A 23,315-nucleotide genomic window follows, 5' to 3' on the forward strand; every position below is an offset into this window, starting at 1 on the left:
ACCAAAATTCACTTAAGAAGTGAACATGTGAATAATCTTCCCCAATTCTTTTCCAGCAAAAGGGTGCAACTTAATTCCTAATGAGGATACATTTAAAATACTGTTCTTATCTATCAGAAATTTTCTATTTGAGGAACACATGCCTTTGAGGAACATTGCAACCTGACTGTGGGACTAACCCTTCTGATTTTAACTGGACGTAACATATTAGCGTTTCACCTTGGGCCTGGATTTTTGGTGACCAGTGCTTTATTTTCTGATTTCGAAACCACTTAAAGGTGTCAGGGTGTGCACTAGGGCCCAGAGATTGTCTTGGGTTGATTCTTGAGGTGCCGTAGCACAGACCGCCTGGTGCTCTGTGAATGGTCCTCCCGCAGAAGCTCCGAGAAGGGGCGGGGCCGTGCGAAAGGATGGGTCTGACGTGGGCTGCCATATCTAGTGGGGCTGCTGCTTCAGCTGGGCAGGGTCAGGGGCTGCGGAAGAAAACAAAGCTAGCCTTGTGGCGATGGAGTCTTGCTGGCCCCAGGCGATAAGCCAAGCGGGTAGAAGGAAACGAGACTGGGCCTGAAACCCAGCTGGCCGAGCTAGCCAAGGCCCGGGTATTTTGCCAGAGGAAAGGGTTAAACCATTTCCAAGGCAACAGACCAGGAAACGCGCAAGACGTTCGCCGCAGGTTCGTAGGTCAGACTCGAGTTTAAAGCTCCCACGGCTGAACGCGTTCTGACAAATGGCGAGGCCGCTCGGGCGTCAGGTGACCGGCGGACCAGTTATGCTTGCTGCTCCGGAGAAGCACGTGGGAAGGTTTTTCTCGCGTTCCTTTTTTCCTTTTTTAAAAACCCACCCACTTTTGCGCGGGCTTGGCCACGGGGTAGTTCTCGCGAGAGTGCTCGCTCTCGTGAGACTGAGTGGGAGGCGTGGGGAGTAGGCTGTGGTGCGGGCAGGAGCTGCGGCGGCGGAAGCCGTGGGGGTGGGCAGGTGGGGGCGGGCCGCGGGCCTGGGAGGGGGGAGGGCCGGGGGCTGGTGCGGGTGGGGGCGCCTGCTGCTCGCCAGGCTCGCGCCACTGGTCGTTGCCGACTGGTGACATGCTTGTGAGCTGCAGACGCTGCTGCCTCCAAGGTGAGCCAGGCACCGACTCGCCAGCGGCGTGAGCAGAGCTCGGGGTGGCGGTGGAACAGGGGGCCGGGATGGATGGAGAGGCCTGATTTGGCCTCAGCTTCTCCGCCTGCCGGTGATCTTCCCTTTGCTTAGGGGCCGCCTGAAGGCAGCGCTTTCGCTTGGCTGTGGGAGGCGGGAGGGAATAGTGGGGAAGGGAGGAAGCCAAAGGCCCTGGGCCCTGAGGGAAGGTGGTTCCTGAGTGTGAAGCAGGAGCTGCCGCCCCACCGTAGGTCAGGCTCAGCTTCCAACCTCGGGGTGGTCTTCAGAGCCGGGCCCCAGGTACGTGGTGAGCGTACTTAGTTTGTGTTGGTGGTGTGCGCCTGAGAGCCTGTATAGGAAGAGTACGACGTTGCACATTGTCCCCAAATAGCATTCTTCACTGCCAGAATCCCTGAGCTCTGGACTCGAATTTTATATCAGAAACCGAAGCGTCAAGCGGCTCCTCTGAGAATTTATATTTGCGTTAGCTGTCAGGTTTTCTCCTAGGCCATTAGTGGCTTAAGTGATGGCCATTCAATATTCCAAATGATAGGGATGACTTATTTTATTCCATACATCTAAGCTGCTGTGTTTAAAAAAGGTGTAGATGTAATAAAAGCATTAAAAAAACCCCCAAACTTTTGGCAAAATGTCAATGACAAAATCAACCATCACGGTGGTAGGACTTGGTAATGGTTCTTTTTCTCTACTGTAGTGAGAAATTCTGCTGAAGCACGTAGTTAATGGCCTTCGTGTATACTGAAGTTAATAATTCCAAACCTCTTTTTGGCTTTGTAATTATTCATTTGCTTTTAAAAAGCTTAAATTTTCCTCCTTGTTAGGAATTTGTTATGTTGGTTAATAAATGATTTTGTTATATGTGAAAATACTCAGAGAATATTCAGAAAAGATGGGAATACGTAGTTATGAAAAGTGATTTTGTTTTAATGTCTTGTTTATGACGTTAGAGTAAATGGTAGCCCAGTGCCCATATGATTGGTTAAATTCCACTATTTTATTTTGCCAATCTTTTAAAATGCATTCAAGTATTATTCTGGTTATTTATACTTTTTAATGTTCCTTGAGGCATAACTGACCCAAGAATTGACAGTGAATTTCACTGTTAGTTGTGGTGATGAGTAATTTATGAGAGATCAAAGATTGTAAGGGAATCAGGCAAGAAATTGGTTCCCAAGCTGAGCCAGTGATTAGTACCCACAAAACTGCGCTATTGCAAAGACTGATACTTTGCAGTATACTCCTGGACTAGTTATTATTTCTCTGTTGGTGAAGATGTAGGAGTTGCCTAGGATCCAGAACCAACAGTGAGAAATTTTCTAGCCTTCTCTAGCTCTGAACTCCAAGGGTAAGTCTAGAAGGTGAAGAAATTCTCCGTTGCCTTTGAGGATGGAAAAATAAACAACAACACATTTTTAAAATTTTTTTTTTTTTTAAATTCTAGGAACTTACTGTCTGGAAAAGGAGCTGAGACCAATTCAGAAAAAAAAATGTTAAAAGTCATTTAAAGGGAAATTTCCACCTATAAATAGGTATGGAACTTCTGTCCATATATGAAGAAAATGTGAAAAAACTTTTTTTGTCAAGGGTAAAGGAGACCAATCTAGATGAGGAAAGTTCCTTCCCATTCCATCTTGACCAACTGATTTTCAGAGATAGAAAAACGATTTGTTGCTATACTTATATTCTTTTGGCAAGGGTTTCAAAGTTTGGGGGCATTTGTTGCTTTGTCTTGCCTTTGTAAAGTAGTTGAAGTAACTTTGGATAAAGCAATTACTAGTTAGGCAAACTGGTATTTTTTTCTTTTTGTCAAAGCAACCACTTGGAGGGAATGAGAGGTGGGGACAGGTCAGGAAAAGAACTTACCCTGATTGTGAGTAAAGGGTGTATAAACTGGTAATATGGTGAAAGGAAAGGAAAATGCTTTATTAGATCCAAATATCTTCATTTTTTCCACTTATTCTTTTTTTTTTTAATTGTTTTTGTAGTTATAGATGGACAGCATGCCATTATTTTGTTTATTTTTATGTGGGGCTGAGGATTGAACCCAGTGCCTCACACGTGCAAGGCAAACGCTCTGCCACTGAGCTACAGCCCCAGCCCTTCCACTTATTCTTTTATAAAAAATATTTTGTTAGCTGTAAATTGACACAATATTTTTATTTATTTTTATGTGGTGCTGAGGATCAAACCCAGTGCCTCATGCATGTGGCAAGCGCTCTACCACTGAGCTACAACCCATCCCTTTCCATTTATTCTTATACATAAAAGTTCATTAAAAGTATTTCCTGTTATAAAGGCATTTGAAATGTGTAGATAAGAACTTGGATATGATAAAAAGAGAAAAATTAACACTTTTTTTCTTTTTCTTTTTTTTTATTTATTTATTAGTTTGGTAGTGTTTTATGGGGGAAAGTCGTTGTGTGATTGCCTGGAACAGAAAGATGTTACTTTAGTGAAAATGAGTTATAGTGTTAAGGGTTTGGGTTTTGCAGTGTCTTAGACCTGCTAATTAAATATCTGAGTTTCATTTCCCTCATCCTTGAGAGTTAAAATATCTACCTCAGAAAGTTACTTTGAGGCACATAGTCACTGCTTACTCAGTGTTTTTTCTTTGACCTCCCTTGTTGGCTTAATAATTATTTGGCTGCAAGAAACAAAAAGCCATTTGAATTAGCTTACTTAAAAAAGGCATTTGTCATACAGTTGGAGCACTGCCTCTGAAGTCCATTTTGTGATTCCAGGTTGGGGTCCTGGGAACCATAAAGTCTTCAGGCAGTTAGTTGCTCTTCCAGTTTTTCCCTGGGAACATACTGTCTCAGATACTCAGGTACTCACTGCATGCCCGTTCCAGTGTTTTTCATATTGGCCTTCCCTTCAAGGCTCTTGTTTTCTGCTTCCCCATTACTTTGGTGTGCTAGAGCATCTACATGAGACTCATTTTTGACTTTGAATCATGGTTCTTAACAAATATCTCCAAAACTCAATTCTAAATTTATATTGAAAGAACCTGATTGGTTAGATTTCTACTTCTTGTCATGTTGGTTGCGGTGGGGGAAGATGGGAATGGGAAATTAGTGGGGAGGAAACTTAGTTGTGTTTCACAGATTGTAGGGCTATATTTTTCAGACTACTACAGCAAGTTCTTTAAGAAAAGTGTGGATGGGGAGGAAATGATAAGTACTTTGGGGTACTTTTAACATCCTGTAGTTTTTCTAATAGCAGTGAGTTGAACTTGCTGTCAGCTTGGTAATGATCTAACCAGATCAGTGATCCCTTTTTAGGACAAATTCTGGGTGTGAGAACTGGACAAATTACTTAAATGCCTTAGTTTCCCTGTGTGTAAAATGAGTGTAATAACAGCACCTTCTCCTGTGAGAATTACGAATTCACATGTGTAAAGCACTTAAGGTTTAGCTGGCACATGGCAGCCACAAGGTATATGTAGGGTGTTAGTGTTTATCGGGTGCATACTGTATGTGTGGTACTGATATCTGGGCATCAGGAATGTTCAGAATTGAATATCATTTCTGCCCTCAAAAGAGTTTAGAAGTCTAGTGGTGACCACTCATTTAAAACTATTTCTTGACTTCAGTGACTCTAAATTCTTCACACTGCCATTTATCTATCTATCTATTTATTTATTTTTAACCTGCCCCAGAACCCTTAGATTCTCTTAATTTATTGTTTGTCCTAGTCTTTGGGCTCAGCTTTCAAGCTTTGTGTTGTGTGCATGGACGATTCTTAGAGTAACATTTGTGGCTTTGTTTTAGTTGCCTTTGGGTATTATGTTGACATAAAACACCATCTTCCAGTTATTCTAAAAAATGGCAAAAGCTCTACCTTCTGTTTTCTTAGGCTTGAAATTTTAAAGTTGTCTTTCAAGCTTTTTTTTGGTCAGTTAATAGATTCTGTGTGGGCTTACAGGGTACCTCCTATGTGCCAAGCACTGGACCATCTGCAAAGGAGATCCATTAACATGTTCCTGCTACTGGGCAGCTATTACTGCTACTGGCAGATTTGACTGATAATGAGAAATGTGTTACTGGGTTAAAATCTCTTTATGTCAGAAATAATCTTGTTATGGGTTAAGAAAATTATTTTGATTTATAGATAGCATATTTACGTTGAAAGCATATGTGAAGCTTTAGTATTTTGAGAGAGAGAGAGAGAGAAAGAATGAATATGTGTGTATTTGTGTGTGTGCACACATTTTTGGCTGTATAGGGAGATTTGAAGTCCACTTAGGATTTGTCAACTAGGCCCATGCTGATAATTTAAAACTAGTGACAGACTGGGCTCAAACATGCTTAGAAGTGAGTTCTAACCTAGGAATGCAGTTGAGAGACCAGTAGCTTTTTTCCTATTGATGTTTCAGAAAATTCATGGAAGAACACATATCTCCCAGGATTAATTTTTCAAAAAGCCATTGAGTAGGTATTTTCTATCTACTGATGCCAGCTTTACCATTAAATGTTCCTTGGAATTTCATGTTCTTTTTTTTTTTTTTTAAAGAGAGAGTGAGAGAGGGAGAGGGAGAGAGAGAGAGAGAGAGAGAATTTTAATATTTATTTTTTAGTTATCGGCGGAAACAACATCTTTGTTTGTATGTGGTGCTGAGGATCGAACCTGGGTCGCACACATGCCAGGTGAGCGCGCTACCACTTGAGCCACATCCTCAGCCCCGGAATTTCATGTTCTTGATGAAAAATTTCTGTGCTTTATAGCTTATTCAGTTCAGTCAATAATAGTTGTTTATTGTGGGTAAGGCATGGCCTTAGAATGTAAGCTCTTTAGAGCAGGGCTTTTCACAGTTGAATTCTAATCACTAAACTGCTACTAACTTCAAAATTCCCTGGTGAGTATATGTGTTGAGTGTTGTCAGTGTTTGCAGATCAATGCAGGCAGGGCATAAACTACTATACATATAAGGCACTAGAATGTCAAAATGCTAAAATAAGGCAGTTTTTCTCCCCAAGGAATATTTGGCAATACTTGGAGAATTTTGGTTCTTACAACTAAGTGGGACCTGCTGGCATCTAGTAGGTAGAGACTAAGGATGCTGTACAGTGTCCTACTTAAAACATTGTTTTTACATCTTATTGCATTGTGTTCTTATAGCAGCCTTGTGAAGGTGAGCCTTAGCTTTCTTCTCTACAGAGAGTAGGATAGCTTCACCTTTATTCTGCTGTTCATTATTTGATATTATTCTGTTTTATTTTTCTAGTGGCTGCTCTAGGGCTTACAAGACAACTTTAAACTTATCAGTCTTCCTTGAAATGATACCATTTCATGGATGGTGTTGAAGTCTTATGCTTATTTTTTTACCTTTCTCTCATCACATCCTTTGTGTGCTATTTTGTCATAAATTTTACTTCTGTGTCTGTTGTAAATCTTATAATACGTTGTTATTTAAATAGTTATTTTTAAAGAGACTTATAAATGAGAAAATAACTTTTATATTACCATTATATTTACCATGTCAGGTACTCCTTACTTGTCCATATAGATCCAGATTTCCATCTGGTACTGTTTTTCTTTGCCTCAAGAATTTCTTTTCATGGTTATTCTAATGGTGATCAACTGGTGATGAATTTTCATCTCTTCTTATGAATAAGTTCATTTTGCCTTAATTTTTGAAAGACATTTTCATTAGGTACTGATATCTGGGTTAGCACTTTTATTTCCCTTTCTGCTTAAAGATAGTGTTCCATCATCTTTGTTTTCTGACTTGGGTAGGTAGGAAGTCTGTTGTGCTTTGTTCTCTGCTTTGTGTACTCCCCCCCCCCCCCCCCCCCCCCCCCCCCGCCCATTACTTTTAAGATTTTCTCTTTATCACTGGTTTCTAGTACTTGGGTTATAATATGCCTTGGGGTGATTTTCTTTATGTTTATTCTTCTTAGTGTTTATTGAGCTTTCTTGGATCGGTCACTTTTTATGATTTTCTTGTGTCCTCTCCCTCACTTTTTGGGACTGCCTTCCCCACCCCCACACCTCACTTTTTGAGACTCTGTGTACCAACCGTTTTTTACAGTGCTTAATGTCACTGCTTAGGGTTTGTTTTTATGCCTCTCCTTCAGTTTTATTTTGGATAGATGTTTTTCTTTTTCCTTTTTTTCTTTTTTGTCTACAAGTAAACACTGTCTACAAGTTCACTTAACTTTTCTTTTTCAGTGTTTAATCTGCTATTGGTTGCATCCACTGTATGTTTCATGTTGGCAATATTTTATTTTCTAAGTTCAGTTTTGGTCTCTTATATTTTCAGATTCTTTCTTTAATCTCAAATCATGTTTTTCTCTCCCTTTTTGAGTGTATGGAACATACTTAACATACTTATACTATACTATGACAGTTTTTTTCTCTTCATGTCTGGATCTCTTGTCATTTTTGGGCCTCTATTTATTGCCTTTTTCCCCCTAGTTATATGTCATATTTTTCTTCTTCTTTGCATATCTCATACTTTTGATTATATGCCACTATTGAGTTTTATGCTGTTGCCTGCTTAACTTATAATTCCCAAGAGTATTAATTTTGTTGGGGTGAACATTTAGATTATTTGTAATCTGTTGAATTGTTTCAAGTCCTGCTTTTTAAACTTACTTGTGGATGTCTAGAAGAGCCTGTAGTAGTGATGCTCCCCCCCCCCACCCCCGCCTGCCCACAAAGACCTCTTCCTTCTGAAGAGTCTATCCATTGGTCTAATATCCTACAAAGTTTTTCAGCTCTGGTTAGTGAAAGTGTAAACTATTCTGAGCTCTGTCTGGCTCCAGATATTGTTTGACTTACTACTCTCTGATTGTTATTTCCCCAGCTTCAGGTACTTAGCACAGCGTAGTTTTTAGACAACAATTCTAATATAACTCTTTTGTATATCTTTTAGAGCTATTGTTCTCATAACATTCTCACTCTGGTACTGTGTCCTACTGTGTATAGCCACCCTGGTTTCTCCAAAATGTTCTCTTTGTCCAAAACTTACTGAGGCTGCTAGACTACTTGGTTTTCCTGTCCATGTGTTGTGCTCTGGAAAGGCCACAGGTGTTTCCCTTCCCTTAGGGATGTCACAGTCCTGTATTACTTCTTGTTTAATGTTTTCAAACCAAAGTTGCATATATATATATTTGTACCTTTTTTATATTCATATTCAACAGAACGTTGATTTTTAACACCTGACCATGTTACATTTAGTCAAAATGTGTATTTGGAGCATATTTAAAAATGTAATCACAAATATTATAAAACAAATTGTTACAAACATTTAAATGTGTTTTTACAAATAATTCCATTAAGTGTAGACCTCATTCAAACATTTAAAAGTGTATTTTGCTTTTTAAAATAATATTTTTATTCAGCAAGTGTTTGAATGCCTATTATAAAGTAGAAATATATAAAGCACTTTTATTCTTAGGGAACTCACAACAGGAGAGAGGTATGCAAACACTGACACCAAACCACTTCGGGAATATAAAGGAGGTAGTACTATTGGACAAGGAGGGAGAAATGATAAGCCAAACCTTCCTTAAGTGGGGAGGTCCTTGAACTAATGTGTGAAGAGTTAGTTTCACTTTAGCTTATGGAAGCGAGAGGGTAGATTTGAGACAAGTTTAGGAGCATGACAGGTTAGGGCTGGGGATTTACAAGGAACAGTGCTCTGTAGGATTGGGGAGAAAGTTAGTTTCTTGGCTTATTGTCTGAGGTTGGTTTCTGGCTCTTACTGTGTTGCTATACCAAAATACCTGAGGTTGGGTACTTTATACAGAAAAGAGATTTATTTAACTATGATAGTTTTAGAGGCACAAAGTCCAAGGTTGGGTAGCTCCATCTGTTCAGCCTCTTGTGATGATCTTCAGAGTATGACATCATGGTGGGATTGTGTAGAAGAAGAGATCACATAGTGAGACAGGAAGCCAGAGAGCAGAAGGGGCCAAGGTCTCTTTCTAAGACTCCCTTCATTGAGTACTAATATAATCCCATGAGAGCTAGTATCCCCACAGGGTAACATTAATCCATTTATGAGGTTGATGCTCTCAGGTCCTAATTACCTTCCATTAGGCCCCTTCTTGAAATGTTCCACCACCTCCCAACACTGGTAAACAAATCTCCAAACACATGGACTGCTGGGGTACAATCGTAACCAAACTGTAGCAAGGATATTTAGTTAGAAGTGTCTCATAGAAAATTGGATATAAGGAACTAAAACTGGAACACAGAACTGAACTGAAGATATAAATTAAGAGAGTTAGTTTGCACTGTTAAAACCAGAGGTAGAGGTAAAATATCTTTGGAAAACTAAATAAAATGAAAACCAAAGAGGATAACAGTGGAAGGTAAGGAATTATTAGTGTTGGAGTAACAAGTTTTGAAAGAATGTAGGGAAGGAAACCCATGTCTGGGTAGAAAGATGTATTTCTCAGTAGAAATTATATAAAATATTCATTAAAAATATGGATTTCTGGGTTCCAGGTAGACCCGACTCTGTACTTCTGAGTATGTGCTTGTGTGTGTGTTAGTGTTAGAACTAAGCTGATTTGTATGTGTTCTGAAGTTTGAGTATTGGTGCATTAGGAGGCAAGTCTAGATAGAACAGTTTTGCCATGCATGGTGGCGCATGCCTATAATCCCAAGTGGTTTAGGGGGCTGAGGCAGGAGGATCTCAATTTCAAAGCCAGCCTCAGCAACTTAGCTAGGACCTAAACAACTTCGGGAGACCCTGTCTCTAAATAAAATATAAAAGGGGCTGGAGATGTGACTCAGTGGTTAAGTGCCTGTGGGTTCAATCCTGGGTATGGGGGAATAAAAAACAATATTGTTGACTAGAAAGGTATTTTATACTCTTGGCATGGTTAATTTTCCTGATATAAAAAGGTCAAGTTACAGGTGATGTTGACTTGAACACTTCTTAGGGCAGAGGACAGAGAGAAAATTTGGGGAATATTTTTTATTGTAAAAGAATTTATGTGTATCCAGAAAAATACAGGATATACACACAGACCAAAAAGCAAACAAACAATAGACCACACCCATAATCGCATTTCCCCAGATAAAATCAGTCTTTACTCATCTAGTGTGTGCCCTCTTTTGTATTATATATGTAATTACACAATTGTAGTGACATAGATTTTACACAAAAGAGAAAAATGGAAGCATGCTAGAATAGGCATATTTTACTTAATCTCTATCATCTTCCCATAATATAGGTAGATGACATTTTATACATTAAAAAAAGAAAAAGTCCTTTCTCGTGTTGAACCTGTCATTATTTCAGTTTACCCAGTTATGTCAAAAAATATTTACCAATCTTGGTGAACTTTGTGCATGTATACATGCAGGGTAAGTTTTAGAAGTGAAGTTGTGGGATAAAAGAACTATGCTTATTCATAGTGCCCTATGTCTCTGTTCTCTATTGTTTATAATTGTTTTTCTAATTGCTTTGTTTCCTTTTATATTCAGCAATTTTTCTATTATATCTACTAAATATTTTCTATATTAAATGTATTAAGTTTTTTTTCTGAATTTTTTTTATTGCTTCTAGAGGGATTTCAGCTGCTTAATGATAATATTTTTATTTTCTAGATCTTTCCTGAGTTCTGTCAGCTCACATTTCAGCTGTTTTGTACTTTCTTGACTCTGATCTGCTTTTTTTTTTCCAATCTAGATTGGTTTTTATTTTTTATTTTGTTATAGCTAACACAGTTATTTCCCATGTATAATTCTTATTTATTCACCCTGAATAGGGTATAAAATAAGCATTAAGCAAAAAGTTTATTGTAGTACAAGGATATTTCAGGGGAAAATACTGTGTTTTTGTTCCTCTTGTACAATGTTTAAAACTAGATTCTTAATTTATAAGATGTTGATGGAATCTTGCTCTGGCTGTTTTTCTCTTTTCCATTTATCTATGTATCATTTCCAAAGATTTTTTTTTCTTTGCTTTACTAGAAGTATGTTATGTCATTTCATATTGGATTCGATTTTATGTTGTGCAGATACTTTCTAGTGGATTGTTCTTTGTGAGACAACATTTTACTTTAGGTTGAAGTAATGGAGTAGGGCAAATAGTGGAGTAAATTGTGTTTCTTCCGTGAGTGAAGCATAGTATAAATGTGGAATTAAACTTAGCTTCATTTTTATTAATTTTAAACAGTGATACATCTTCTGAGGTATTATTGGGTAATATGAATTTGGGGGGTGGCATGATTATATTTTTCTGGATTTTTATTAATGTGTTCATTTGTTTTTAAATGTTTTTTCATAGGTCCTATTATTGGATCATGTTTGCTTTATTTCTTGACCTTGAATAAGAGTATTCTATTTGGACCTGCCATTCAGGAATATTATGGGTAAAGTGGACTGGGATTGCTAGCCTTGTCCAATCCAGGATGTTGTTTCAGCACCTAAGACACCCCAACTGAGGACATTTACAAGTGTGTCTTCTGCCTCAGGGGCATGACACAACTTAGGGTGGGCATTTCATCTAGATAGCAAGTCATTTTTATGGTAAAGTTTCCTGTGAGGTAGTGTTTATCTTTGTTCAGTTGACTTTAGTCTGTTTTCCATCTCTTTTCTGGACTCCTCTTTCAGGCAAGGTTAGGACTCAACTCAGAAAGTAAAGATGTTACAAACCTGTGCTTTACCTCTATCCTTCAGTATTGTTTGTTTATTTATTTTTTATTATTATTACTTTTTTAGTGTTGTTTTTAATGGCTGCCATGTGGGAATAAACCTAAGGTTATTTAACACCTCTTCTGTTTCTGGTGTCTAGATTGCTTCTTATTTCTGTTATAAAGTTTGATGAATAGCTTCTCAAGCTTTTATGCACTATAGAGGATGGCTAAGAGCTGGATTTTGAAAATTTGAATTTGAATTTGAATGTTAGCTCTGCCATTTTTTGTATGGGCCTGGGTGGATTGTTTAATTTCCTCTTGTCTTACTTAGTTTTACTCCTTGTAAAACAGGAGTGTACAATGAGATGTTAACATAAACCTCTCAGCAAGCATTTAATTTGTTATGAACTCTAATTTAGAGCCTTACATGCTCCAGGATTATTATTTGCCTTGACAAATTCCCAGAACAATTACTGGACCAAAGGGTAGGAATTTTTTCAGTTTTGACATCATTATAAAATTGCCTTCTAGAAAGTTGGTGACACTTTCTTCAGGAGCAGGCTTTGAGTGTTTCTTCTTTTCTGGAATTTTTGTGTTGGCCTCTATAGTTTAGTGGTGGGTACTGGGGATTGAACTCAGGGATACTCAACCACTGAGCCACATCCCCAGCCCTATTTTGTATTCTAATTAGAGACAGGGTCTCACTGAGTTGGTTAGCCCCTCACTGTTGCTGAGACTGGCTTTGAACTTGAGATCTTCCTGCCTCAGCCTTTCTAGCTGCTGGGATTACAGGCGAGCAGCACCGCGCCAGGCTTGTAGTTTATTTTTTATATGAAATTCTGTGGCATTTCCATTGCCACTACAGGTTTCTGGTAGTTGAAGAGAACACTGTGGGAAGAAAGAATAATAAGTTGACCTGAGACAAATGAAAAGATTATCTTCTTGTTTTGTTCAGATAAACCTTTAAATTCAGTTTTGATAATTTTGGTCTTGATCATTCTGGTTCATAGGTAAATATTTTAATTTATCTTTTGCCTGCATTTTATATTTTGCAAGTGCTTCCCTTAAATTATTTTCCATTTGATTCTCATAATAAACTTATCCAATAAGTATATAAGTATATATCTCTTCATAATATAAATCTGTATTAACCAAATGTCTTGAAAACCTCAGTTGGGCAATCCTTGATAAGACCAGTTTGGTACTTGAAACTAAGATTTTAAGGTTTATTAAATCTTTATTGATTCAGATTTTCTGGTTATTCAGAATTTGCATGCCTACTCTTTTTTTTTTTAAATTTTTTTTTAGTTGTAGGTGGACCCAATCTTTATTTATTTTTATGTGGTGCTGAGGATTGAACCCAGTGCCTCACACATGCGAGGTAGGCACTCTATCACTGAGCTCCAGCTCCAGCTCCCTACTCCTACTCTTTATTATAATAAAACTTTTTCTCTGGAAGGCTTTGAACTCTCTCATCTCCATTATATCTTTTGTGTGTAACATGAGTAGATCTTAATGGATGGACAAGGTCCTACAGTCAAATGTAGATACTGAATGATTAATGGCCAAAGTTGATTTAAATTTTCAAAGGTTTTAAATAAAGCATCTTAAAAGTTAAGAGTTAGGCTGGGTGTGCTGGTGCATGCCTATAATCCCAGCGGTTTGGATGGCTGAGACAGGAGGATTGAAAGTTCAAAGCCAGCCTCAGCAAAAGCAAGGCACTAAGCAACTCAGTGAGACCCTGTCTCTAAATAAATACAAATTAAATTGTTTTTATCTTTTTGATTTTATATGAACAAATTTCATGTTCTTATTTTGCCTGAGATAAGAATGTCTGCAACATCACTGTTGCTGTAGAGATGAGGTTGACTTTTAGGAGGCAGGAAAGCTGGGATTCTTCTTATGATGCTATTTAAGATTTGAAAGGTTTTAAAAATAATTCTTATTGTGACTTTTCAGTTAAAAAGGACAGTGATAATGGATCAGAAAAGGGTAAACTATACTATAATTTTACAGTTGAAAAATAGGAGTTTTTTGTAATAATTGCATATATCACCTATTTGTCAAATATATATGTTGGATTGCTGAATACATTTTTAGGGCTCAATATTTTTGTTTTTATTTTTCTTTAAATGACTGAATTTAAAGAAATTATTTTAGCACGAAATGTTTGCCTGCATTACTAAGATCAATAAATAAGTTTTCTTTTGATGTTTTGTTTAGGTGTTCAATAGATTTACTCTTCAGTAATTACGTATAATAGTCATATAGGTATGGCGACTTTCCAGTCTTTCAGAAACAGTCATATGAAGACAAGAGCATCTGTCAGAAAGGTAAGTGCATTATATTAGGTTCCTTTTCATGAAAGTTTTAATGAAAGTATTTTTTTTAATATTTATTTTTTAGTTTTAGGAGGACACAATTATCTTTATTTTTATGTACTGCTGAGAATCGAACCCAGTGCCTCACGCATGCTAGGCGAGTGCGCTACTACTTGAGCCATATCTCCAGCCCTTAATGAAAAGATTGATCATTTTAAAGCTATGATTTGGTTTTTAGTTGAATTTTATTTAAATTAGTAACATTAAAATAATATAAAAATTGTCATGTATGGAATTAATGCTATAAAATCATGATCATGATTATTTTCTTAAATCACAAACCTCCTCTCCATTTCTTCTCAACAGATGTTTTCCAACTTTGGTATACTCTTCTGTATAGAGTATCAGATATAAATTTTCTTATGTACTTCTGACTTTTCTCTGATGATGATACAAAATATTACCATTCATTCATTCCTTCATTCATTCAGCAAATAAGAATTTGAGAACTTATTATATGTCAGCCCCTTTGCTAGATGTAGGGTAATTAGTAGGGACCAAATGAAATGTGATCCTTGATCCTTTCTTCTTTGTAGTCTGAGGAAAAACTTCTTTACTTCCTTTTGTAACTCTTTGGTTAATCTTCTATGTCTTTATATTTTATCTTTGCTAAAACGCTGGGGCATTAATTAAAGGAAGAAGAGAGAAATGGAGACTGGAGGATGGCACATGCTTGTTTGTTAGAACTGTTATGACATTGGTGACCAGTCCTTACCTGTTAGACCTGACATACTACTTTCTCCACCCTTCTGTATTATATGACACTGTTGACCAGTCCATACCTGTGAGACAGTCTTTGACTTTCACTAGAATGTTTTTCTTGCTTTCCTTCTCTCTTTATGGCAACTCTGTTCTCTCTTTTGATAACACTCATAAGGGAGAAGATAGTTTATCTAAGGTGGGTATGGGAAGGGTAAATGTCCTTTAGTTCCTACTAATAATGTTTAGATTAATGACTTGATGTAATTATCACCTCCAGTGGTGGCAAGTGAATTTATTTCCCCTCACTCATTCATTTGTCTATTTATATTGCTTTGGAATTTTTGCTTTGGATTTTTTCTTATTTATTTGTATTGCTCTGGATGTATAAATTTTTATAATTCTGTATTTTACAATCTTTTGTTTCATTTATTTATTTGAAGTGCTCAAACTGTCCCCAGATTGGTACCTGGGAGCTAACCAAACCTGGTGCCTGTGTTCTTTTTTCTCAGGTTCTTAATTTTTTGACAGCTTCCTTACTTTCTGGTTGTATCTTTTTGGTTGTGTGACACAGTCTCACCTTTCCTCAGACCTCAAATTGACATATTTTTCAAAGAACCCTGAAAAGTCTTTAGAAACCAAGATCTGGATACTAGGATTGCCGTTTGTTTTGCAGTCACACAAATTTATATTGATAGTTCAAGGTCAGATTACTTATTATGTATTTTTTCCTTTCTTGATTTTGTGATTGTAAATTAGTATGAAAACCTCCATTCTTTAATGAAAACAAAATTGTTTAAATATTGAATATTTTCAAGTTAGGGGAAAACACCTCAGTACAGTAAACACTTCATATATTCCTTATTTAGATCATCCTCTATTAATATTTTGCAGTACCCAGTCTCTCTCTCAGTATACACACCTGTGCAGACACATGCCTGTACACAACCTTTCTTCACTTTTGCAATTGTATGAGAGTATCTCTACAGACGTTATTTTCATGTCAACATCATCACCACTCTTAAGAAAATTATTAATTTAGTAACGTCATCTAATGAATAGTCCCTACATAGATTTCTCCAGTTATCTCTGGTGTTCTTCTGACTTTTTGCTTGTCTTTCATTTGGGGTACAGTTAAAGTTCAAACACTGTATTTAATTGTTTTGTGTATTTGATCTCCCCCATTCTAGACCATTTCAGTGGTTTAGATTTTTTTACTCATGATAGAAAATCTTGAGTAAATTTGGATTCATTTGTTTTTCCCTGTACCTTAAAACTTATGTTGCATTCATTCTATCAGATCAAGTTTGATAGAGTTTGTTTGATATTATTTGATGCTAGACCTGATTCCATAGTCAAGATTATGTAGACACCAGATATCTCCAGTATGAATGCACATAGTATCTTTGTATTTATGGGATTAATAAATAACTTGTAGGGTGATAGTTTGAGTTAGTGTGAGTATCTTGTTTCCCAATAGCTTTTTTTAGTACTGAGGCTTGAGCCCAGGAGTGCTTTGCCACTGAGCTAAGTCTCTAGCCCCCCCTTTTATCTATCTATCTATCTATCTATCTATCTATCTATCTATCTATCTATCTATCTATCTATATCTTATTACACATATAGAGCACAATTTTTCATATCTCACACCAATTTGTGTCTTCATACCTGTACTTTGGATGACAGTGATCATCACATTCCACCATCATTAATAACCCCATACCCCCTCCTTTCTTGGAGTTAGAGAAGATAATGCAAAGTGAAGTTAGCCAATCCTAAAAAACCAAATGCTGAATGTTTTCTTTGATAAGGAGGCTGATTCACAGTTGGATAGGAAGCGGGAACATGGGAGGAATAGACGAACTCTAGCCCTTTTTAAAATTTTTTATTTTGATACAGTGTCTTGCTAAGTTGCTTAGGGACTCTAACTCAGTTGCTGGGGTTGGCCTTGAACTGGAAATCCTCCTGCCTCAGCCTCTGGAGTTCTGGGATTACTGGCATGTGCTACTATGCCCGGCTCCCAATAGCTTTTAGCCTAGTAGATTTAGAGTACTTTGATTCTTTTCCTAAAACAATAATTACATAGGATTACAAATGGAATTTTCTTTTTCTTTCTTTCTTTCTTTCTTTCTTTCTTTCTTTCTTTCTTTCTTTCTTTCTTTCTCTCTTTCTCTCTTTCCTTCTCTCTTTCTCTCTTTCTCTCTTTCTTTCTTTCTTTCTTTCGCTTGGTGTTCCACCTGGTGCCTTGTGCGTGCGAGGCCAGCACTCTACCAACTGAGCTATGTCCCCAGGCTTAGAATTTTCTTTAAAAAATTTTTTTTGGTACTGGAGATTGAACCCAGGGGCACTTAACCACTGAGTCACATCTCCAACCCTTTTAAAGATATTTTATTTAGAAACAGGATCTCAGTGAGTAGTTTAGGGCCTCGCTAAGTTTCTGAAACTGGCTTTGAATTCGTGATCCTTCTACCTCAGCCTCCCAAGCTGCTTGGATTACAGGTGTGTGCCACAGTGCCTAGTATGGGATTTTCTAATTTAGTCATTCTGTGCATGTATGTCAGTTAGTTTTCATAGGTGAAGAAGTTATTATTAGCAGTTATAATCCATTACCTTTTTGTTTTTAAGGGGTGTCCTGGGAATTGAACCCAGAGGTGCTCTATATATCCCAAGCCTTTTTTAAATTTTTTATTTTGAGGCAGGGCCAAGTTGCTGGGATTATAGGCTTGCACCACCGTGCCCAGCCATTTTTATTTTTTATGACTCTGCCCAAATTTGGATGGTAGGAATTCCTTCAAGCTGGTTTCTGTGTGTGTGTGTGTGTGTGGTTTTTTTTTTTTTTTTTAAGATCCAATTAAGTCTTGGAGTACTTCCATGCATTTTCTGGCATAGTTAGATGTTCCAGGCTCACATTGTGCTTTTTTTACCTCTGATCTAGAACCGGCCATTTTTCTGAGGAACTCTGGTCTTTTTGTTGGTGATTAAGAAGCCAAAATCTGGGTACTGGGTATGCTCATTGCCACTGAGAGTCAGTGCTTCTAAGACTCTTTAGTGGAAAAAGGTGGTACATATATTTAAGGAATTGTAGGTTCATATTGATATGTAAGGTAAGTATTTCCTCCCTTTGTACTTATGACAGTCCCCTCCCCTAAATCTGGAATCTGCTCCCTCATTTTCATCATACAGTTGTATGCTGATGCCTGAAAGGCGTTATTTGGAATAACTCTTTTTTCTTTGTCTCTATGTTAAGGGAATAGTCACTGTTGTTAGTGTTCTTTATTATAACTCCACATTGTCTCGCTCATTATAGAAATTGTTGTATCTGTTCTGTCAGTGACTTGGAAATCAGATATGCAATCTGTTAGTTTTAGCATAAGGTAATAAAACTGGGGTGTGAGGGCCTTTGTAGTCTGCCAGTGATCTGAATGCAGAGGCTTTGGTGTGCTGAATGTGTTTTGGACACATGGAAGACTTATTAAGCCTTATCACCTGAATGGAACTTTTCTTCTAAGCTGAATTAAGTTTTGCAGACAATAAAGGTGCCAAGTGAATGTTAATTGGATCATGAAGTCTCTCCATTTAAAATTAAAATATCTGCAGAATGTCTTGCCTTGTTGTAGAACTAAATAAGAATGTCTTTTTCTCTCCTTAGAGCTTCAGTGATGATGTGTTCCAGTCTGTAAAATCTTTATTACAGAGTGAGAAGGAACTATGCAGTATTTCAGGAGAGGACTGTTTAAAGCAGAATGAACATGCCAATTTAACTGAGGTTTGACCTACTACTTTCTAAACCTTTTCTTAATAAACTTCAGTGTATTTCCATCATCTTTGTAGAACTGCATGACCTATTTTTAAAATCTTTACATATTATTTCATGTATTAAAAGTTCCTGTTTTAAATACTGGCTAATGTAATTGTCTTAATGTATCATCGTGAGCACATGTAATTAAATTTATAGATATTATTAACCACTCATTGGACATACAATAGTGTGTTCAGTGATTCCTGCTATCTTTAATCATTGGTGTTGCCTTCCAGTATTATTTTTCATGCATATATTTTTAAAAATTAGTTTGAAATTGTGTACCAAATATATTTTTTTCTGTAACATAATGTGGCATTTCCTCATGCCATTAGATATTTCTTAGAAATTTAATTTATTTAAACTTCTGCAGAATAATCTCTGTATAAGGGCATTAAAAGAAATAATAAATGATGGTATCTCGAATAGTACTAGAGGAAGCAATCTTGGGGGTCTGCCCAGGGAAAGCCTCTCTGAGAAGATCACATTTAATTGAAACTTGAAGAATGAGAAGGAGCTAGGCATGTAAATATCCAAGAGAGGGAGAGAGATTCAGATCAAGCATACACAATTTTGAGAACTTTAGGGAAGGATGTACTGGGTAGTTCCCGACCCAGATAAGGGGACCATGTGTTTGAATAAAAATGAGGGAAAGCTAAAGGTATAAACTAACCCTGGTTAGGATTTTCCCCTTGAAAGGGAAGAGTTTTGACAGGATAGACAGTGGGAATCAGATGGGAGAGGAATATAATAGTGCAGGTGAAGAGTGGCAGGAGGATTGGAAGAAGTGAATGTATTTGAAATATGTTTGAGGGAAGTGTTTTATGAAGTTTATGAACTGCAGTATGAAGCCAAATCTTTAGGGGAAAACCTTTTGGATCATCCTTGAAAAATTACTCTGTTCAAGGAAGTCAGCATTTTAATGCCTTCCTGTGCGTTTTTTTTTCTGTCTTTATTTCTGTCTACAATCTGAGACAAGACTTAAAAACTCAAATTAATGGATTTTTTTCCATTTTATTCCTTATTCTTTTATAAAGGTCACATTTCTGGGATTTAATGAAGAAACAGATGCTGCGCATATACAGGTATGGTCAACTTAAAGAATTGGAAAGGACTGTGAGAGATTGTTTGGAATAAATTTTGAGACCACAAGACATTGACCATAATGCCCAATATATACACTAAGTTGTGATATCATTCCTTTTTAAAGTTAAAAGGTGATATTTTGAGGTCAGTTTTTTAGTGTGCTTTGGGCATTTTTACTTTTAACATTTTTACTGAGAATTCTTGGTCTAGAAATCAACGTTAGGTTTGACTACTGAAGGCATTTATCTTCAAAGAATGCAAACTATAAGGATGACCTTTTCTTCATTCTTTGTGTTATATAGCATGTGACACTTCTTTCTTTGCTTTTCATAATTTGACTTCAACAGTAAAGTTCTTGTATTTTTAGTTGAATTAGTTAAATGTAAAATATAAAACTTATAAAAAGTCACAGTTAGCCAATGCAAAAATTTGAGCTTGTTTGATTTAGGCAAATATAAAAGGACTGGTAGGGGATATTAAAATCAACAAAAAAAAGCTTCATAGCTACATAAAACGTGGTTGAAGCTACTGCAGATATACTATTTTTTTCCTGCAGTTTGAAAATTTGTGCTTGCTTGTCATGGTAAAGTATCTCCTACTAGAGAAAGAAATAACATTATTCAATTCTTTTAGAATACTACATATCAGGTGATTATGAATAAAAATTCTGTTGTATGTCTTGTTGCCTTAGCTGGAAGAAAATTGCTTGGACAGAAGCAACAGAGAGGACATATTTCTGACAACATATGCCTGGAAAGAGAAAAGTTCCAAAGTATTTTTCTAATGCTTGTCTTTGAGAGTTACTGATAAAGCTATGTTTGCAAAGCAAAGTGCTCTTTAAAGGTCAAAGACTTTAATAATTCTTAGCTAGGTAAAATATTTATGTAAAAAAGTGAAGGAAAAAACAAAGCTAATATAATACCTTCAAGAGGAGAGACAGAAAAATGAACTTGTGTTTTATAAAGTTAAAACTTAAGTTCTGAAGAGAAGTACATTTGATAGCCAAGAATGCTGTATGAAAAATGCTAGATTTAAATCTGAGGACAATAGATTAAAATTTGCTAAAAACAATTAAATGCCTAATTGTCATTGATGTGTGAGGTACCATGTTAAAATTTATTTTATAGCTCGATAGCTATATGTTTGGAAGGCTGCAGGAATAGTCATTATTAAATAATTATTAAATAATTTCATATTTTATTTTTTAGTTTAAAAAAATTATCTGTGGATATAAATTGTGTATGTAAATCTTATAACCAATAGACCTTACGATTTTGGGATGGAGATCACTGTAAAAGTGTTATTCTTTCAGTTAATATATTGTTGTTATTTTAAATTAGGATTTAGCTGCAGTTTCTTTGGAACTTCCAGATCTTCTGAATTCACTTCACTTCTGCAGTCTAAATGAAAATGAAATTATTTGTATGAAGGATATAAATAAATCATCAGATATAAGCAGTGGTCTTTTAAATCAGGTAACTTTTATAGATCATTTCTAATTATTTTTTTCAGGGAAAATTTTACTACATTTGATCAAGAGTATAAAACTTTTATTGGATGATTTTGTTGTTGTTTTGTTTTTGCTATCTCAAGGAAATAGAATTTGTAAGAAATTGAACTCATGAAACATTAATGTCCCTGAAACAGTAATTTTGGTTGTAGCTTATAAATTAGATTTTATATCTGTGAAGTTTCATAATCGTATGCAAGTACAAATTTTTTAATGAAAATTCATTCCTTATGGATTTCTATAGTTTCTTCCTTTATATAAACCATAGCATGATTTTTTTTTTTATGGCCAATTCCAAATTTATATAAACATCGTGCTATATGTTATAGTGAATGTACTTCAGCTCATTTTTTAGTTCACAATTATCTTTGTAAAGTGTACACATGATCCTATATGTTTTTTAATTATAAACAAAAAATTATATCACTAAGCCAGGTGGTTAATTTCATAATACTTAACCTTAATGCATTGCTAAATAATGGTTTTTTTGATAATGCATTAAAGAAAAATGATTTGCATTTTAGGAGGTAAAACATTTAAAATTGAACCAGTAGGTTTAAAATTTGGATTGCGTATTCTAGGTATAAAATACTGCTGTGTTCTTTATGAGATCTACTGATAAAGGATAGAACTGTTTGCCTCATTTCCTTAATTATATTCTTTATTTGCTTTACTTTATTTGCTAGAATATAAGGATGATTAGCTATTCTATTTGGTTTCTACTTTTTATAATAAATCATTTGTCAGTATTTGAATTTTTAAAGATAATATATGAAGGAAAGTTTGAGACTTTTAATCTTGACTGTAAACATTGTCTTAAGTTTTAATACTAGAGAAATTTAAGTAAAAGGAGGGTGCAGTTTTTTAACTGTGATAGGAAATGTAGTATTATTCTGCCATCTATGAGAAAATGGGATAAAAAGTAAAATAGAAACTGGCTTCTATCCTCAAGCAGTTTACAGTATAAATTGGTGAGACAGGTGAGTGGACAGATGGTAGGTCTTATATAACATTTATGGAAATAGACTGGGTAGAATTTTAATACATAGATAGAGGAAGATAGTAGAAAAAGAGATTAGTAAATGAGAATATAAAGAAGAGACAAAAGAATTAAACATTGCCAAATCAGGGAGTCAGTCATACATTTCTTGGGTTTTTGTTGTTGTTTGTTTTCTGAGATTGTATTATTTCTAGGCTATACTTCCAGGTAATGTTTTGTGTTTAAAATTAAATTTTTAAAAAATCATCTTTGATCTTTCCCAAGAGTCATCATTCTGGAATGCTTTGTGTCATGAGAGTGTCACCTACATTACCAAGACTCAGAATCGATTTTATCTTTAGTCTCCTAAGTAAATATGCTACTGGTATACGATACACCCTGGACACGTACTTGCATCAGAAGCGCCAACTTGAGACCACTAATGAAGATGATGATGATACTAACCAGTCCGTGTCTTCCATAGAGGATGACTTTGTCACTGCTTTTGAGCAGTTAGAAGAAGAAGAGACTTCAAAGCTATATAATGATGGTTTGTTTTTTTACTGAACATTTTTTTCTAGAAGTAGATTGGAATCAAAAGTTCAGTTTTGGAAGTTTTAAGGCAGACTTGTTTGGTTGAAATTTATGTTGAAATTTGATCCAGTTTAAGTATACTAACTTCTTTTTGGTTGCAGAAGAATTAATTTCCCTGAGATTTTTAGGTTCCTTGTTACCTGGTTTTTACTTTTATGATTTCTGTTCTTTTTAAGGTAATATTGTTCACACCCTATTTACCTCAATACCCAGTGTCTGGAACATGGCAATATTCAAATGGTTGAGGAGTTAGCTGGCAGAGTCACTGTAGTAATGTTTCTAACATGCATGATAGTATGCTAAGAATAGGTATCCCCTTAGGGTAAAATGAAATTATTTTAGTAAAAGGCATATTTGCTTTCACGTGTTACTTGGGATGAATCGTTCTGTTTAACAACATAGTATACGGAACATTTACATTGCAAATAAGCATTTCATGTTTAATGCCAATTTATTCCATTGATTTAAATGTTTAAAAAGTTCTGTTCTAGAATAACTTAATCATTTTATTCTT

General features: G+C 36.0%; 1 protein-coding gene across 4 annotated transcripts in view; it reads left to right on the top strand.

Moving 5' to 3' along the window:
- Positions 1-1,004: 1,004 nt before the first annotated feature.
- Positions 1,005-23,315, top strand: part of Akap11 (A-kinase anchoring protein 11) — a 47,342-nt gene continuing 25,031 nt past the window's right edge. For 3 of the 4 annotated variants that reach the window (XM_040281467.2, XM_040281475.2, XM_078015872.1), the window contains exons 1-8: positions 1,005-1,116; positions 2,597-2,684; positions 13,977-14,086; positions 18,483-18,599; positions 19,670-19,717; positions 20,410-20,490; positions 21,059-21,193; positions 22,493-22,757. In XM_040281467.2, coding sequence (XP_040137401.2) covers positions 14,027-14,086; positions 18,483-18,599; positions 19,670-19,717; positions 20,410-20,490; positions 21,059-21,193; positions 22,493-22,757 — 706 coding nt within the window. In that variant the 5' untranslated portion in view covers positions 1,005-1,116; positions 2,597-2,684; positions 13,977-14,026. The remainder of the gene's footprint in view (positions 1,117-2,596; positions 2,685-13,976; positions 14,087-18,482; positions 18,600-19,669; positions 19,718-20,409; positions 20,491-21,058; positions 21,194-22,492; positions 22,758-23,315) is intronic. The other variant, XM_005339673.5, reaches the window with a different exon arrangement.

This window comes from Ictidomys tridecemlineatus, chromosome 6 (assembly GCF_052094955.1).
Source record: "Ictidomys tridecemlineatus isolate mIctTri1 chromosome 6, mIctTri1.hap1, whole genome shotgun sequence".
NCBI classification, from domain to species: domain Eukaryota; kingdom Metazoa; phylum Chordata; class Mammalia; order Rodentia; family Sciuridae; genus Ictidomys; species Ictidomys tridecemlineatus.